Source organism: Nannobrachium achirus (genome assembly GCF_963921795.1).
Source record: "Nannobrachium achirus genome assembly, chromosome: 23".
NCBI classification, from domain to species: domain Eukaryota; kingdom Metazoa; phylum Chordata; class Actinopteri; order Myctophiformes; family Myctophidae; genus Nannobrachium; species Nannobrachium achirus.
In genome coordinates, this window is record NC_137830.1 from 27,489,628 (window position 1) to 27,506,315 (window position 16,688).

A 16,688-nucleotide genomic window follows, 5' to 3' on the forward strand; every position below is an offset into this window, starting at 1 on the left:
AAAATATAGTCAGTGTAAATCTGGCAGTGTACACACATACTTTAAAAATATGTAAATTAAGTTTAGACAAAGAAATCACACTTTCTATCAATTAAAACCTTTTTTAATTGAAGGAAAGTAATTACCTCAAAAGTAATGAAAAAATATATATATATATAATTTCCATAAAAAGAATGTTTAAATATTAGGTCTAGAGTGAAAATAGCAGATCTACAAGCTAACAACACAGCATAAAGAGACACATTGTGAACTTGTAGAGTTGGCTATTTTACCTAGTTTAACGTCTAATTTCTCTTTTGGGTCTTGGAGTTAAAAGGTTTGGGAACCACTGCATCAGACGATTCTAAGGATTTAACCAGATGTAATTGAAAAACCACATCCCTGTCACACTTTATAGGACAATATCAATCGCTCGCCAGAACCATGCAGAGACAGGTTTTCAATGAGGCCAAACATGGTTAAAATGGAGATTGCAGTTCAATGGGCTTCTATAGGAGGGGGTTGTGGTTGATAAATTAAATATCCAATATCTAAACATATTGATTCACTTAAAAATTGCCTGGGGTTCTGTGCGTGCACACAAAAAGCCAGAGAAGAAGTTGAAATAATAAAGTGTTAAGAGAAATAACTCTTTAAAAGAAAAGGAAAAATACCTTTCAATAGGCTTTAAAAACAACATTGGGATAGTTACCTGATGAGGCACTGCTCCGCCCAGGTAAGCGAGCAGACGGTCAGCAACACTGTCCACTTCATGTCAGTCTGCCAGTCCTGCTGAGACTGATGTTCTGCTCGATGTTAGAGTCCAGTCACTGTTTGTCTACACAGTGTTGAAAGACAGACAGGTCGCAGTGCCTCTGACCTCAGTCATCACACCATGTCCAGGTCACACACATCAGTGCTTTTACACCAATCTGCCATCTAAAGAAGTGGATCATAATTGAACTGCATGGGGACCCCCTAAATAATTATATTTGAGTTGAGGTATTTAGTCTATAGACTCTGTTCCAGATACTGTGAAAATATCTGATCTACAAGCACCCTACAAGTGTTTTGTGCTTGTAGATCTGCCATTTTCAAAAACAATTGCCTTTTTTTGGACAATTTGACCAAAGTTTGACAGTTTTATAGTATAGTTTGCAGATTACTTTGAATGTAGCGATGGTATTGTTTTTTCTTTAGGTATTAAACATTTCTTAAAATCCTTAAATTGTCACTTCACTGTCATCTGGGGACCCCTCCAAAACCACGTGGGGTCCCGCCACATTTTTCACATCAAGGACCCACAAATTAATGTTTGTCATCAGACCCCGATCTGAAAATATTTTGTGCCAGGGACCCTGGCATAAAATGTGTATTGTTCCCAATTTGTTTTTAGAAAATGGCAGATCACAAGCTCACGTGTCCCAATGTGACACATTCTTTTTTTTTTAAGATTTGTTTTTGGGCTTTTTATGCCTTTATTCGATAGGACAGTAGACTGACAGGAAATGGGGAGAGAGATGGGGAATGACATGTGGCAAAGGTCATCCGGATCGGGAATCGAACCGGGGACGCCAGCAGGCATTGTAGCCTAGTATATGGTACGCGCCTTGACCACCAGGCCAGCGGGCGCCCCCATCAATGTGACACATTCTGAGCTTGAAAAGAATTTGCCATTTTCAAACAGCCAATGTTAACTCATTCAGAGCCCCAGACATTAACGGATTATAATGTCCAAAGTGCCTCCTTCAGGTCCCATTCACTTGCGTTGTCTTATTTTGAAGGCCAGAAGTCCACCGCGCAATCACTTCCGGTCTGACGTCATCGGATCGTGCGCTGGAACCGATCCGTGTCCACGTGGAGTTGTGTAATGGCCGACCGGGAGCTTTTATAACTGTGTAACATAAGCGAGCATCTGCCTCCATCCTAGCTTCTAAAGTGTAGTTTTGAGATAATGGACATTAAAGATGAGATCCCCCGTCCACCTCAATGTTATGGATGGGACTATTTTGTGCTCGTGGAGCCGTGATGATGCGAAATCAGCGACGGATTTCGTCTCCGGACCGCCGGCGATTCTTCTCGGTAATGTACTCGCCGTTACAGTAATCTATTACTTTTCCCGAGATATCCCGTGAATGGCACTACAGATACTCGAGTACATTTCGCGAGACATCTCGCGAATGGCACTAGATGAGTTAAGTGGTAAAACTTAAATAGTTACTTCTTTTGGGCTTGTTTTCATTGACCTGGCCGCTTGTTTCTCTTGCAAAATCTGGCAACACATCAATGCATTGCCTGCATCCTGCTAGGGAGGAAGTGACCTGATATTGAATGAAACAGCAGAAAGGACCAAAGGTGAAGAGATCTATAAGAGTACATTGTGACCCCTGACCGCACATTGAGAATCATCACTTTACACATTTGTAGACAATTCATTACAGATTGCATTCTGAATCCAGTTCCTTTTTACATTTGTAGGATTATTCTGAAGCAAACAGTGTGCTTTGATACACACATTTAAAACTACCAAAGATTTTCCATTCTATTCCTATAGCAACACATACGATTTTTTTTCCGAATCGTGTAAATATGTACATGAAACTTTCAAATTACTGTAGTAGGGTTAGGGTTGGGGAACAATTTTAAAGAATTACTCTATTAATGTAATAGAATAATTATTTAAAATTGTTCCACAATATAAATAAGCTTTCTAGAATGTTTGTGTCTATAACTTAACATTTTAGAAATTGACATAATCTACCATTGCTGCAGACGATACCTCATTCAAATTAATACAATACATCTGAAAATAATGAGCACAAAAGCAAATCATCTGGCTTGTTGCTTTTATTTCTTCAGTAAACAAACATCAACACTGCTGTACTTTTGTTCAGTCAGCTGACGAGGAAACTTTCAACGTGGCGTCATACAAATAAAAATGCTTAACAAGAGCTCAACTACATAAACAAAAAAACTAGCTGTCCACAAAGCTGGGGAAAGTTTGCAGTGTAACATCTTTAGCATAACCATCCATTAAGCCAGGCAAGTGAGCTAGCGTTAGCAGGGCTAGTCTGTTCACTTCAGTGCTTCCACGGGGACCCAAACATGAAAACCAACAGTGCGCTGTTGTAATTTTTATTTAAGTGAACTGGACTGAAAACAACAGATAAATACACAAACAGTGTTCATCCTCCATCTTCACCTAACAGGGGTGGTGGTCTGGAACCCGCTTCCTGTTGGGGAACAAACAGAAAGGTACAGATTCACACAACAGAAAATACTAGGGTTGCAACGGTATGAGATTTTTAAAGGTGATACACCATGAAAATTCACTTTTCCTATTTTAAAACCTTTTTTTGGGGTCCCACTAGCACCTTCTATCCTCACAAAGTCCCATTTCAGACCGTTGTGTCTTTCTCTGGTTTTGGGAAGGTGGAGGTTAAAAGCATCCCACGGGTTCTCAAAACAGGCTGTCCAGATTTGATGGGGGGGGGGGGGGGGGGGGGGCAAATGGGGTCCAGATTTGCTGGGGGGGGGGGGGGGCATTCAAAAATGAGAGGCTCTCTATTCAGGAGTGGTAATTTAGCCTCAAACCTTTTGAAAAACGTTTTTGGGACAAACAATATGACATAAATACTTTTTAAATGCATGGTGTATCACCTTTAACACCGAAAATATCGTCGTGTCAACACCGCGGTTATCGGTAACACCGTTTCAACTACCATTGCGTGCCTTGTCGTCTTGTGCGCACTCAGTAGCAGCCAATGCTACCTCAAGCTACAACAACCACAACCATCCGACCATATTAAAAATTCAGCTTTGTAAAAAAGCAACAACACTTAGTTAGTGTTACAACAGCCCTGCGTTTTCTTGTTTGGCTAATCGTCGTTTTTCCGCCTACTGTGCGCTGTGACATTATAAAGCCACAACTAGTCTCCTGGAACGTGCCCTGCGAGTGGGGACGAGACGACATGCGGTCTGATGGGCTGTGCCTCGCCCCGTGGATGATCCGTTGATTCTGAATTCTGATTCTCGACACTCCCACACAAGGAACAGCTCCCGGCCTCCCGCGATTGAGAACCGAATCCCATCGTTCATTTAAAAGAGCTGTTCAAAAGAGCGGAATCGTTGGCGAACGTCACATCTCTACTGCGCTCCTTGGGGCAGAGCAGAGCAGCGGATGCGTTTTCTTTTTATTTAACTGTGTTATCGGTGTGCAAGTAAAGTACTCGGTGTTGTGCACGCTCACCGGTAACACAGTATCGTTGCAACCCTAAATAATACCCATTCTCTCTCTCTCTCTCTCTCTCTGCCTTTCCATCCATCTGCTACTTTCTTTCTTACAGTGTCTGGGCAGCTCAGTTGGTAGAGCGCTCCATTTAACCATCGCAGTGGTTCTCAAAGTGGGTTCCGTGACGCAAGTCCAGGGGTGCCACAGAATACTTTGATAATATTTGGAATTGATCAATATCACTTCAGTTTAACCCAGGTGTCTTCAACGGTTTCAGGCCAAGGACCCCTTAGTTGAGAGAGAGATGTGGCAGGGACCCCCACAACCTGTTCATAGATTCCATATAGTTTCATTGTTTGACAACACAATCATCAGTGTATTTTGGATTCATGTCAATGTGTGTTTTCAGATACCTAACCACTTGAACCGTCAATACTTAATAAACTTGACCTTTCACTCTGTACTTAGTCTGCTCTTTTCCCCCTCTACACCAAAGCTCTTTGCCAAAAATAGCCAATCTACAAGCTCACAACGCCCTCGCACCGCTAAAGTTCTCAGAATATGGACACTAGAGTTCAAGTGCTTAATATAAAAAATCACAGCCAATGTGAAGTGAGCGTGGTCGTGCTTACATAACGTCTTCAATTGGTAATGTAATACAGGCTACACACACACACACATTGCTATGGCAAAACGCTGAGGAAAACACATTGCTATGGCAAAACGCAGAGGAAAAGTGGCTACAGATAGGTCTAGGATGTAACTGGTGATGTAATATGGCTACACACACACATATTGCTATGGCAAAACGCTGAGGAAAACACATTGCTATGGCAAAACGCTGAGGAAAAGTGGCTACAGACACACTCACAGCCACTCTATGGAGCGGTTTACCACCGCTCAAAAAGGAGAGAGAAAAAAGATCTATCACACAAAGATTTGGAGGACCCCCTGTAGTAACTCTGAGGAGCCCCTGTTGAAGACCCATGGTTTAACCACTTAAACCCTCTATACATTTTGACACGTTGTGAGCTTGTGGATCAGTCTATTTTCGGTGAACGTTCCCCCTAGAATAGGGATGCTGGGGTTCAACGTCAAGTCGTAATGGAAACTACTATTGTCTCAATATTTCCTTGTGACACTGTATCTTAGGGGTAAAGACATATTTACATACCGTTATATATCATACATGTAGGGTTGTATAAAGTAACACTAATTCAGGTGTGCTGAGGTGCCTAAAGTCCAATACTCTGGGTACTACATGTTGCTGAGGGAGTTCTGCAATGTGCTCATACACACTGGAGCCCAAAAGTGTCCTGGAGTTCATACATTATATTTATTTCTCTGTAGCCTAGGTCCTATACTTCTGCATACAGTGCACAATAAATTAAATATAAACCGTCAAACAGGATACAGACAACCACAGCTCTTGTGAGACAGTCACCTGAGGCTGTTTAGGGACAGGGTTAAATAGCTAGGCAATAAGGCCTTGACTATGCCTTTCAGTAACATCATCAATTAAATAAGCAATGTGGCCACAGATTTAAGGCATGTGCTTTATGCGTTACCTGGGGGGAGGCGGGAGGTAAAGCAGCATCCATTTCATTCCCTATGGAAGTCGTATGTTTTGAAGAGGGAAGCTTGCTCTAAGCTTTCCTTAAGCCTGTCCTTAAGCCACAGAGCAAGCTTGCCTCTTCAAAACATGCGACATCCAAAGAGAATGAAATGGATGCTGCTTTACCCCCCGCCTCCCCCCAGGTAAAGCATAAAGCATGTGCCTTAAATGTGTGTATGCGACCTTACAGGTGCCTTGAATGAAAAAGTAATTTAAAGGGGTGACCCGAGACAAAAGAAGTTTGAGGAACACTGATCTATCGCTCCCCCTCCCTCCATACCTTGGAGCAGCTTTGATTATGTTGTCCACTCTGAGGATCATCTCAGCCGCTTCAGCAGCGCTCAGTAACACCTGTCGCTTTACCTGGAACGACTCGGTGATTCCCAACTCGCACATGTCTCCGATGGTCCCCTGTACCATGTCTACACACACACACACACACACACACACACACACACACACAATGAAGTCACGGTTTGGGCTTTGAAATTAAAAAGTCACATTCACATTTCTTTTACAATACAATATGTCTAGTCCTACTGTTTTGTGTGGTTGTGTGGGTGCATGTTCTGTTTGTATAGTGTATTGCATGTGTATAGTCTGTATATATTATGTATCATGTATATAGGGTGTATAAAGCGTATACCATGTGTATTGTGTATACAGTGTGAACCATGGACAAAACATACTTGTGTTTGAGCACATACAGTACAGTACAAGAAAAGGATCATCATCATCATACATGTGCATATCCAACCAACTCACACACAAGATCAACATTCAATGAACGAAAAAAGGAATAGAAATGCTTATTCTAATTTCTTGTTTTCTAATTACAACAACGCACGCACAAATATTATTGACGAGATTAACACTACTGGAGATATAACACTGCAGCAGCTTTTGACCTCAGACTTTTGAAAACTAAAGCCAAACAAGTCGATGTTCTCGGCTGGAAACATTGTAACGGCTAACGGGGGTACAAAAGCACAGAAAGGTTTGAAATGACTGGTTCTCAAAGTGGGGCTATTTGAAAACAGACAATCTGCAAGCTCACAAAGCGTCGCAATCCGAACCGTGAGCCCCATTGTGAAAGATTTGGATTATTAAGTATAATGTGATAGTGTGTGTAGTCGTGTACTCACCGAGTCCACACGTGTTATTGTTCTCCTGGTGAGCAGCTCTGAGCTGAGAGATCAGTTCAGCGCTGTCGTAACCTGCATTGTCTGCTATGATGGTGGGCAGCTGCAAAAATTACACAAAAACAATTTTTTTCATGTGTTTTTAGTATAATAAACAATAAATGTAGTGATAAGTTCTGATAACATGGCTGGTTGATAATTTAACCGACTGGTTATACATCTCTTAATAAATATGACTCCTTTGTTTTCCCAATAAAACATCAAGTACACACATGTCTCTCTGAACACCCGTACATTGCAGATGTTACAAGCGGCTATTGGGACTGCATTTTCGATCATCCGAAATCATCGAAAGCATGATATCTTCTGTCGGTTAGAAACCTTGTATTGTACGTCCAAAACCATTACGTTTGACCTGAGGGAGTGTTGTGCCAAGTGGGAATTCAGGAAATATTTATAAATCCTCAAATCTCTGGGCCCTTGTTATCAATATGATAGTACCGACTTCATAGACAGAACTTCAAGATAATGAGTACTAGGGAGGGATGGGGACGTTTAAATGGTTAACCGTTTAAAGAAAGTAATCAACTATCCGTTTAGTATCAATTAAAGGTATATTCAGTGATTGTATTTCATTCAAATAAAAATAAAATCATTCTCCTCACTAGAATGTGTGCTGACCATATAAGGACTTCCACCATGGCCCGTGTTACGAGCATGGCTAGATTCTGGTTCGAGAGGTGGCCAGCCAGTCCTCGACCAATCAGGGTAGAGTATGGCCGTCGTTATGTTATGTTTAGTTATGATGGTCAAAATTAAAGTTTTGAGAACCACAGTCACTCTGAATTATGCTAAATGCCTAAATTGTAAACTACTGAACTCATAAAATGCCACAGTCTCGTAGTAAATCAAGCTGGAGACATAGGCCTAGCGATATACAGTGATTGGGTCTAATGATCAAAACGAGAACATTATAATGGTGTAAGAAATCTATAAAAAACGAAACATTTCCACGCTGTAAGGCCAGTAAGGAACAAGATGACCCCGGGCCACTTTCATTATCACTGAATACACTTTTAACTGAAAATGTAGTCTGTCAATCAATCTTTGGTCAGTCAGACGGACAAGGCGCAGGGGCCCAATCTTTTTTTTAAATGTGTTTAAAATGATTATAATACTATTGCTGTTTTAATAACATAACCATTTATTTATTTTACCATCATCAGAGCCCTGGCGAATGACTCCATAGCAACAGCCTCCTTTCCTGGTGTCCGTATGGCCAGATCAGTCACCGCCTTAGCCATTAGCATCTCTGAACAACCTGGTGGGGGCGGCGCAAAGACAATGGAACGTGACAGTTAGATCTATTGGGGTGTGTGTGTGTCAAGAACCAAAACGACTCCCGCTGGATTCTTATGCATCAATCATAATGTTTGTATATCATGTACTGTATACTGTATGTCCCCATCCATCTCCCCCACTCTGTGTATACGTACCTCCTCCGTATACGGTGCGAGTTTCTTTAATGGTCTGAGCGAGGACACACAGTGCGTCGTGTAGAGACCTCTCTGCCTCATCCAGGATCTGCTGGGTGGCTCCACGCAGAACAATGGTGCACGCCTCACCTAGACACACACACACCACACACACACACACACACACACCACACACCACACACACACACACACACACACACACACACACACACACACACACACAGTGAATGTTATTAATACTGTGGTTTTGCGAACGTTTAAAAGATATTGTATTATGAATAGGGCTGTGCGATAAAAATAAAATCAAGATAACTTGACAAATGTCTTTGACATTTGAAAAGCAACCACTTCAGTTTTACGTTTTAAGTGATTAAAACAAGGAAAAGACCCTGGACGGCTAGGGTAGTGGTCCGTGCACCTAGGCTGCTGAAGCAGCCTGACAGTGTGTCGCAGGTTCGATCCCGACAACCCTGACAACCTTTGCTGCGCTCATCTCTCTCCCCCCATTTCCTGTCAGCATACTATAATATATCAGTAAAGGCAAAAGCCAAAAAAAACTAAAACAAGGAAAAGACAACACTTATGTCATAACATTAAAATATCCTAGATGACATCTAGTCTCATATGACAATGGGTAAGAACATCGGCATAATGCCCAACCCTAATGATTAAAGTATTATTGTGTGTTGTTGGTATACCCATGGCGACTCCAGAGAAGTGGATGAGAGTGTCTTCTCCAATCATCACCTCCTCAATCAGTTTACAGTGTCCCAGCTTCACCAGTTCAGGATGGTCAAACGTACTGGAGATCTCTCCTCCTGCACACATGCACAAGATACAACAATGTAAAGACGTTTGAAACATGGCATTGGAAAATGTTGCCCGGTCTTCATCAACGCAACATTAATCAGTGATCACATCGATCCATCCATCTATCCATCTTACCAGTGACCAGAGCCAGCCTCTCCACCCCGGCGAAGTCGGCGTGTTCGATGGCCATCACTCCCGCCTGAGCAAACAACTGCTCTGGATAGTTATAGATCAGCTGTCTGAGAGGCAAGACAGACAAATCAGAGTATGGCCTAGCTGTATGTGTTCCTTGTTGATGAAGCGTTATGGATTTCAAACAACGTTCTAGGGCAGGGGTCTTCAACAGGCGGTCCGGGACCCCTAGGGGGTCCTCAGAGTTACTACAGGGGGTCCTCCAAACCTTTGTGTGATAGAAACCTTTTTATATTAACCACATGAACCCTGGCATCTATATTTGGAGAACTTTAGCCAAAAATAGCAGATCTACAAGCGTTGTGAGCTTGTAGATCTGCTATTTTTGGCAAAGGGCTTTGGTGTAGAGTGGAAAAAGAGCAGACTAAGTACAGAGTGAAAGGTCAAATTTATTAAGCATTGACGGTTCAAGTGGTTAAATATCTGAACACTTCAATTGACATGATTCCAAAATACACTGATGATTGTGCTATCAAAAGATGAAACTATATGGATCTATGAAAAGGTTGTGGGGGTCCCTGCTTCATCTCTCTCCAACTAAGGGGTCCTTGGCCTGAAAACGTTCTAGGGTAGACCCGCCTTAGCAGTGTCTGATTGGCTTTCTGGCAGGCATAGTTTTAACGAGGTTCGGTTTAGGTATAGTTTTTGTGAGGTTAGGTTTAGGCATAGTTAACAAAAAGCTACTGTCAATCACAGCGACTACAGGCCAATCACAGCGGGTCACCCTATAGGGCTGTCACGATTATGACATTTTACATGACGATTAATTGTCACTAAAATCATTGCGATTAACAATTTAATTGTGTTTCTGTCACTGACAATTACATTCCTGTTTGACTTGTAGGCTTTGAAGTTGCACATGGCAGATATGACACATAACCTAAATATACAAAGAAATGACTTACAAATTTGACAACTTTGTACTTGAAAAAGAACCTTGATAGTGGAAAAAGCCGATCTACAAGTAGATTGGCTATTTCCACTATTTTTGAAAATGTTTGAAAATATGTACATGTAAATGATTATGACAAAATAATTGCGATTGTCAAATAATGGCGATTAGACAATTATGTAATAACTCTAGGGTGACAGCCCTATCACCCTAGAAAAGTGGTGGTATCCATAAGCACGCATTGATGAAACGGCCAACTCCACATTTCAAGATGTGGCGTGCATGTGTGTACCTGTTGATGAAACAGTTGATTCCGTGTTTCAGGATGCGTTCAACTTTGTCCTTCATCTTTTCTTTCTCAGCCATTTCAATTTCTGCAACCTTTGCTGTTGAATCAACTCTCACCCTGGAACCAAAGATCTACACACATACAGAGTATGTTAGTGATTATATTGTACTTGACATGTACTGTAACAAAGGCATGCGTGCGTGCACTGTGTACCTTAATCTTGTCTGTGTCCATGCCAGTGTTGGCAATCAAGATGTTAACATTCTCCATTCTTTTGGGCTGATTCACCCCTATCTTCTTATCCAACAGGAAGCCTGTACACACGCAAACACACATTTAGAGTATATGTTGTGCTAGCTGGTGGTACATGACGTCTTTAACAATTTAGGCCTGTCCGATTTGAAAATTACCCAGTTTTTCTGGAAAACGTATTACTCAGCCTAGTTAGAAACAAAATTCCAAAACTATTTGATAGCTTACACCATTTTTTTTTTAAATTACTGTACTACATACTGTAATGAGTACCCATCCAGAGTGGGTTAAAGCCTGAAAAAGACAAACAGACAGTGTGTGTGTGTGTACCCTCATCCAGGTAGGAGTCGGTGAGGCTTCCTCCCAGCTTCTTGATGACGTGCACAGCGTCCAGGTTCCCGGAGCCCTTCAGCCGCAGCACGGCGTCCACTGCCAGCTGAGAGAAGTGGGCCTTGTGATGAGTCAGCAGCTTGGAGGACAGGGTGGTTCGCGCAATGTTCAGCAGATCCACCTGGAACTGGGCCGGGTCATTGCTGACACACACACACACACACACACACACACACACACACACACACACACACACACACACACACACACACACACACACACACACACACACACACACACACACACACACACACACACACACACACACAGTAAGTAGTGTTTCATTTTACTGTGTAAAAAATAAATAATTGGACTTGGTCCATTCGTTCGCCTGAGGACGTTTGGTATATAGATAGGCCAGCCAGTAATTCCAAGTATGCCAACACAGGTCTATATCCGACTGAAAACATTAACTGCACAATAAAAACAGCATTGTTTGAATTACCCACTTGCCCCTCAAGATAACAAACATCCTTTGCCCCTCCAGATGCCAAACATCCTGGGGCAACTGAATGGACCAATCCCAGTTTAAAAAAAAAAAGGAAATATAATCTCCCCTAAAATATATCAGATGTTATATATGTGTGTGTACCCATGGTCTACTGCAGCCTCTCTAAGAGCATCTCTTGCTGCCTGAGTTGCTTTCCTCCATCCTGCGATGATCGTCTGAGGATGTATCTTCTTAGCGATCAACAGCTCTGCTTCCTACACACACACACAAAAATAAACACAAAAGTTACGAATCAAGATTTCAACAGTCTCATGACCACAACTGTGGGTCATACTAATGTCTGGAAAACAAGCATTGACATCCCATCATGAACATGGAATTCCAATGCAATGGAAACATGACATAATGAATGATTCCAGCAATAGCCCAAACCAACAAATGACATCAGTCTAGTACCTTTTCCAACTGGGTGAGGAAACAGTGATGGTTATGGTACCATCGCAGTCACTCCCGTTATATATATATATATATATATATATATATATATATATATATATATGGAACAATATCAGAGTTACTATCGTAGCAAGTTAACAAGTTATCCTCCTGGGTTAGTGTCAAGAGCCCTTGAGCAAGAAACTGAACAGTTCTAAATTAGCAGGTTGTGGTCTCGCATGGTTTCCCCTATCACCAGTGAGTGGATGTGTGCGTGAATCAGTGTTCATTTTGACTGCAAATTCTGATTTAGTCTTACTCTTTTGAATAACACACCATTTAGTTTTAGTCCTTTTATAGTCATCTGAAATTGTTTGGTCTAGTCTAAATCGACTAAATATCAAAATCTTAGTCTTTTAGGCACAAAAAAACAACAACACTTGTGTGAATGGGTGAGTGGCATGCACCTTGTAAAGCACTTTAGATAAAGTCACTATATAATACACCCTTTAGCTTTTTTTTTTTAACAATAACATTAAAGCTTTGATTGTTTACTGTTGTTGCATGCTGCTAGCTAGCTGCTATGGTTAATTAACAACATTGTTAGGGCTTTAATGCACACCTTCCAGCCAATCAGAAATTAGTATTCATACATACACTTACATATTACACAGATGAACACAACAACACACAGCTCTCACCCTGAGCAGTTCAGCAGCCAACACAGTGACTGAAGTGGTTCCATCGCCAACTTCATCATCCTGAACCTTGGACATGTCTGACACACACACAATTAAAATAAAATCATATTATCAATCATGTTGGAAGAAATTACATATTGTTCATGTATTATTAGACACTATAAGCTGACAATTTCTTTGTTACCATTTATACCAGCCCCCATAAGTCACATCTGCCCGTGAAAGATTGCGGTGCATCTTGGGAATGGGCTTATTTTGTCTAAAAATACATATTTAGCCACTTGCATGCATGCCCCCAACCTGGGGGCATGCATGCAAATCAAAATCGTCAAAATCACAAAAACAATAGAAAGTAGTAAATGAAAACATTTTAACACTCATCTTTTCTTTTCTCTAATGACCATCTAAAATATTAACCCTTGTTGTAAAAAAACAAAGTTGTCCTTTAAGGAGTATTCAGGAAATTCACAAGCTGTGATGCCATGACAGCTAACATTTTCTTTTCAAAACAATGCCTAAAAAAAAAAACATTTGTCCGTTCTAAATAGTTAATTTGAACCATACTGGTTAATAACCTTAACCTTAATGACAGCTGGTTTGCGGTCATTATATTTTTTTCAAATGAGCATCCCTAGTGCATGTATGTATTCATGTGGGTGCGCTGGTGTGAGTACTGACCAACAAGGACCTTGGCAGCAGGGTTGTCCACACCGATGGCTTTCAGAATGGTGGCTCCATCGTTGGTTACAGTTACATTTCCTTCTTTACCTCCTCCCAACAAGATCTTATCCTGAGAAGAGGAGAGGAAAACCATGAGCTGACTGTTGAACGAACAAAAATATTAAAACATTTCAATCTACATGTGTAAGAAGTGACTTGACTTGCGGCAGAGCAGCGAAACTCTTGCACACAGCTCGTTATTATCACTCATAACTCAGACGCCAATTAACTGCATTCATCTTGCAGATGCTAGTGTGAATAACGTATATGTGTCAAGTGTGTTTTTAGTAAATCATGTTTGAATGGCATACCATTCCTTTTGGTCCCAGAGTGCTTTTCACCAGGTCTCCAATAGCGATGGCGCCGATGAACGAAGACTAGAAAGAGAAAACAATTATATAAACTGAGTTTAGTCTTTGAACGTGTAATATATCAAACTGTATTTACATTTTAACACAGACACACACACACGGTCTTACCAGTCTGGCGGTCTCAGCCTTCTCCTCATCTGCTCCATGTCTGAAGATGTTGACCGGGGCCATGGATAGGGACGCCTGCAAGAACCATAGCAACAAATCAAGGTTCAAGCTTGAACGCGCGATAAATATTGTCCCGATAACAGCAATTATGACGATTACATTATTAACCCATTTTGGGCGGGAACCCCTTTTGGTGGTTTTAACCTTCAGGACGGGAGCCCCTTTTGGTATATAGCTGCAATGTTTTTGTAATTTTTGAATAAATATTTTAACATGTTTCAGAAAACTTAGGTCATGATTTAGAACTACAGCGTTTTTGGAATCGGCTTCAGTCCTAAATGGGTTCAATAGCAGCTCAGGTATATATATTTTTAATATATTTTCCATGTGCTGATTGGTTGTTTCTGCAGACAAAGTACCCATCTGTATCAAAATAATCTATATCGAGCATCCATAGTTCATGGTGTTGTCTTGTGTGCAGGGATATAAAGAAAGTTGCAGCATCAATAACAACATAAACATGCTTTGTTATAATACCTCAAAGTAGTGTTTGGCCTGTCATTATTATTCTATGAATTGAGCACAAAGGACCCCAATGGAAACATGGCATACTGGCTTTCTTGAGTTTAAAATCCTATTAGCAGACCTTGTTGAATTGTACTGTACTAGCCTACTGTGCGTGTATTTGCAAACTGATAAAATATTACGATCAATCAATTCTGTTTTATAGTAAAAAAAAATGGTGAAGCCGCAATGGGGGATAAGGATAATTGGTCAAATTAATTTAAATAAAACGTATTGAACTCGATCCCCCAACCTCTTCCGCAGAAACACCTAGAAGCTTCTACACAAAGTAAGCCAGGAGTAACGGAATTGGACAGGTCAACAATTTTGGTGTAACACTGTCAGCAGCGTCTTCCCACATATTATCACCAAGCAAGCATATTTTCCACTTGGAAATTAAATGCATTCATGTTCAACACACATTGTGGTCTCATTTAGGCTTTGCTGTAGCTATGGAGTCCCATCATTAATAATAGTCCTAAGTAGAACTCGATGGGTGGAGCTAGGAGGAACAAAGCATCTTCTCCTCATCTACACTACAACCTTAACGTGTTACATAAAACCATGTTAAACGTCTGTAATTAACAGAAACATGCCTTTGCGGTGAAAATGTCCCGGACGTAAACATTCAGGACAAAGTGGTTTGGCAGCACTTTAAGTTAGCCTCCCCTAGCTTAGCGGCTAACACGCCCCATGTGCTTCAATTGAACTGCACTGTCACCGGCTAATAGAAACCTAGTAGTAACACAAACAGACATCACGGAAGGAATTTGTTTGTTTGCGGTCATGTGGACAATGGCTTTGTGTTAATGCCACTCCGCCACGGTGTCCGTGTAGAAGTATAATACTGAATAATGAAGTAATAAAAGTGTTTTCTCACCATTTTGTCTGTCAGTTGATGGCTGAAGCCGTGTACGAGCAGAGAAAAGAGGGACGGGCTACCGGATGACGTAATAACGTAAAGACAACGTGACGACGCACCTAATAGTTTTTATTGCGACCGTAGGTCGCATTTACTACCAAAACCTCCACCGGCTGTCTGTCTCTCCGTCCGTCACACGTCACACTTTTGCCCTGCTCATATCTCCACAACCGTTGGCCCCATCCATGCCAAATTTTGCACACACACTCCTTACCTGCCAAACTACAACCTCTAAGGACCCCCGGAGCTTCAGGGACCCCAGGTCCCTGGGGGATCCCCAGGTGTAAAAAATGACCAAATGTGCAAAAATGACCACCCCAACGGGGCTGCTCACAGGGAATTCCTGGGGACCACCCACTTCTGGTGCTCCAGAACGGATGCCCCTCATTTCTCACATGGCCCTCTTCTAGCGCCACCTTCAGGCCGATTTTTAAAACACATTTTTGGACACTGCTCCTACAGTTTTTGCCCTAAAATCACACAAATCGCTACACAGTATGTCTACACTCATCCCATCAACATGAATCTGTCCCATATAGCGCCACCTTCAGGCCGATTTTTAAAAACACATTTTTGGACACTGCTCCTACAGATGTTGCCCTAAAATCACGAAAATCACTACACAGCATGTCTACACTCATGTCATCAACATGGATCAGGAAGATTTTGGAAAAACAAATTTTTGCCCTATTTGTGGAGATAAGCGACCTATGGTCGCTTATCTCCCGATTAGGGAGTCTTACTGGTTCACCCTTTCTTAAATTGATTCAGAGAATGATTGATTCAAGACTTTATTAGAGGTCGTTTGTAGGAAAAAGTACAGTTCCATGACAGTACAGTTCACTGGTACACGTTCAACTAAAAATATATATCAAAAAAGCTTTTGGGTTTAAATTGGGGTCCTTTTAAAAAAATATATATAACAGAATGACAAATAAAACAGTACTATGCAGAAACTATAAATAGAAAGGAGAAAAAAAAAGTTGTGGGACCTATGTTCCCCAGGTTCTAAGTTCCCCACTTTCTTACCACCTAAACCTACCACTACCCCTAGCCCCACTAAAACTAATGCTGTGAGGTGGGGAACATAGAACCTGGGGAACATATAGGGTGGACCCCCTTAAATAA

The 16,688-nt window shown here is 41.4% G+C and overlaps 2 protein-coding genes across 2 annotated transcripts in view; both read right to left on the reverse strand.

Annotated features, from left to right (window-relative positions):
• The window catches only part of nots (nothepsin), an 8,568-nt gene extending 7,750 nt beyond the window's left edge, over positions 1–818 (reverse strand). Inside the window, exon 1 of the mRNA XM_080754669.1 lies at positions 692–818. Within this exon, the coding sequence (XP_080610795.1) occupies positions 692–753 (62 nt within the window). The 5' untranslated portion in view covers positions 754–818. The remainder of the gene's footprint in view (positions 1–691) is intronic.
• A 1,990-nt stretch (positions 819–2,808) lies between these two features.
• Positions 2,809–15,571, reverse strand: cct2 (chaperonin containing TCP1, subunit 2 (beta)). Its single transcript, XM_080754668.1, has 16 exons — positions 15,519–15,571; positions 14,075–14,149; positions 13,907–13,972; positions 13,554–13,665; positions 12,876–12,952; positions 11,881–11,993; positions 11,229–11,431; positions 10,860–10,960; positions 10,650–10,777; positions 9,409–9,512; positions 9,162–9,281; positions 8,464–8,592; positions 8,185–8,288; positions 6,971–7,070; positions 6,106–6,247; positions 2,809–3,212 (listed from the first exon to the last, which is right to left on the reverse strand). The coding sequence occupies exons 1-16, from the start codon at positions 15,519–15,521 to the stop codon at positions 3,182–3,184; spliced, it is 1,608 nt and encodes a 535-aa protein (XP_080610794.1). The 5' UTR covers positions 15,522–15,571; the 3' UTR covers positions 2,809–3,181.
• Positions 15,572–16,688: the final 1,117 nt, after the last annotated feature.